The sequence below is a fragment of the Lagopus leucura genome, unplaced genomic scaffold (assembly GCF_019238085.1).
Source record: "Lagopus leucura isolate 7727_CA_CO unplaced genomic scaffold, USGS_WTPT01 28509-0_obj-0_obj, whole genome shotgun sequence".
Classification (NCBI taxonomy): Eukaryota; Metazoa; Chordata; class Aves; order Galliformes; family Phasianidae; genus Lagopus; species Lagopus leucura.
The window spans coordinates 1052-2892 of NW_024967828.1; the positions used below are offsets into that span (position 1 = coordinate 1052).

The 1841-nt window shown below is 62.0% G+C and overlaps 1 protein-coding gene across 1 annotated transcript in view; it reads left to right on the plus strand.

Moving 5' to 3' along the window:
- Positions 1-1841, plus strand: part of LOC122193339 (calcium/calmodulin-dependent protein kinase type II subunit beta-like) — a gene marked incomplete at its 5' end in the record, with an annotated part of 3296 nt that overhangs the window by 890 nt on the left and 565 nt on the right. The window contains 4 exons of the mRNA XM_042894103.1: positions 100-144; positions 349-397; positions 1416-1491; positions 1555-1649. Coding sequence (XP_042750037.1) covers positions 100-144; positions 349-397; positions 1416-1491; positions 1555-1649 — 265 coding nt within the window. The remainder of the gene's footprint in view (positions 1-99; positions 145-348; positions 398-1415; positions 1492-1554; positions 1650-1841) is intronic.

Sequence of the window (1841 nt, forward strand, 5' to 3'; positions counted from 1 at the left end):
CCCCCCCCCCCCCCCCACGCCGCTGTGCTCTGGTCTCTCCTCGCCTCCTTCCTCCCCCTCTCTCCTCCTCCTCCTCTGTCTCTCTTCCTTCTCCTGTAGGAGCCTCAAACTACAGTAATTCATAACCCCGCGGACGGCATTAAGGTATTGCTGCCCCCCTCCGCTTTCCGCCTCCATCCTCCCCCCATCTCCCATCTGTTCGGGGCTGGGGGCTCCCGCTGGTCCCAGGGAGGCGTCACCCCCACGGCTGGGGCGCGTGGTTCCCCCCCTCCTCCCCCCAAAATGGGTGCTGACCCCCCCACCCCTCTGTCTCTCCCCCCGCACTGCTGCCCCCCCCCCCGCCGGCAGGAGTCGTCCGACAGCACCAACACCACCATCGAGGACGAGGACACCAAAGGTGATGGGGACGGGGGAGGGTGGGGGCGTTGGGGGCACTGAGTTGCATTAGAATGGAGCTTGGATGCACTGGAATGGCACTGGGAAGCACTGGGACAAAGCTAGGAGACACTGGGATGTACTGGGATGGAGCCAGGATGCAATGGAATGGTGCCGGGATATACTGGAATGATGCTGGGATGCACTGGAATGGAGCTAGGATGCATTAAGATGCATCGGAATGGCACTGGGATGGAGCTGGGAGACACTAACATGCGTTGGGATGGCACTGGGATGCACTGGGATGGCACTGGGATGCACTGGAATGCATTGGAATGGTGCTAGGATGCACTGGGTTGCATTGGAATGGCACTGGGATGGCATCAAAATGCAATTGGCTGCAGTGAGATGGCATGGGAATGCAGTGGGGCCCTCTGAGGCAGCGCTGGGATGCGTTGGGGTGGCATTGGGATGTGCAGGGTGGAACTGGGGAGTGCTGGGAGGTGACAGAATGGTCCTGCAGTGCACTGGGAAGGGACTGGGATGTACTGAGGTGTGCTAGAATGGCAGTGGGGCGCAGCAGGACGGTGCTGTGTCGAGGTGTGCTGGGATGTCCAGTTTGGGTGGCACTGGGGCGCATGGGAAGCAATGGGGCGGTGATGCACTGCACTGGAATGTCAGTGGGGTGCGCAGGGGTGGTGTGGGAGGCACTGAGCCGCACTGGGATGTGCTGGAAGGTCACTGGGGTGGATTTGTTGGCACTGGGATGTCAGTGAGATGCACTGGTCGGAACTGGGATGTGGTGCAGTGCGACAGGATGGCACTGGGGTGTCGGAGTGCACTGGGGTGGCAGTGGGAGCAGGGTGTCAGCATCCCCTCTGTGTCCTCGAGGTCCGTGTGTCCATCCCCACGTCCTCATCATCCACACGTCTGGCTCAGGGGTCGGTCTGTCCCCACGCTGTGCGTCCGTCCGTGTGTCCTCATGATCTTTGTGTCCCCTCCCCCTTTGGGGCCGTACCGTGACCCCGCTGTCCCCGCAGCCCGCAAGCAGGAGATCATTAAGATCACAGAGCAGCTCATCGAGGCCGTCAACAACGGGGACTTCGAGGCCTACGCGTGAGTGGGGTCGGGGGGGGGGCAGGGCTCGGGGGGGGCTGAGGCTGACGCAGCGCTTTGCAGGAAGATCTGCGACCCGGGGCTCACCTCCTTCGAGCCCGAAGCTCTGGGCAACCTGGTGGAGGGCATGGACTTCCACCGCTTCTACTTCGAGAACCGTGAGTGCTGCTGCTGCCTCTCCTCCTGCCTGCCCGTCCTGCCTTCAGTGCCTGCCTGTCATCCCCGTCTCTGTTGCTGTACATCTGCTGCATCCCTGCCTGCATTCTCACCTACATCCCTTCCTTTCCTGCATCCTTTCCTGCCTCCCTTCCCTTCCTGCCTCCCTTCCCTTCCTGCATCCCTTCCTTCCT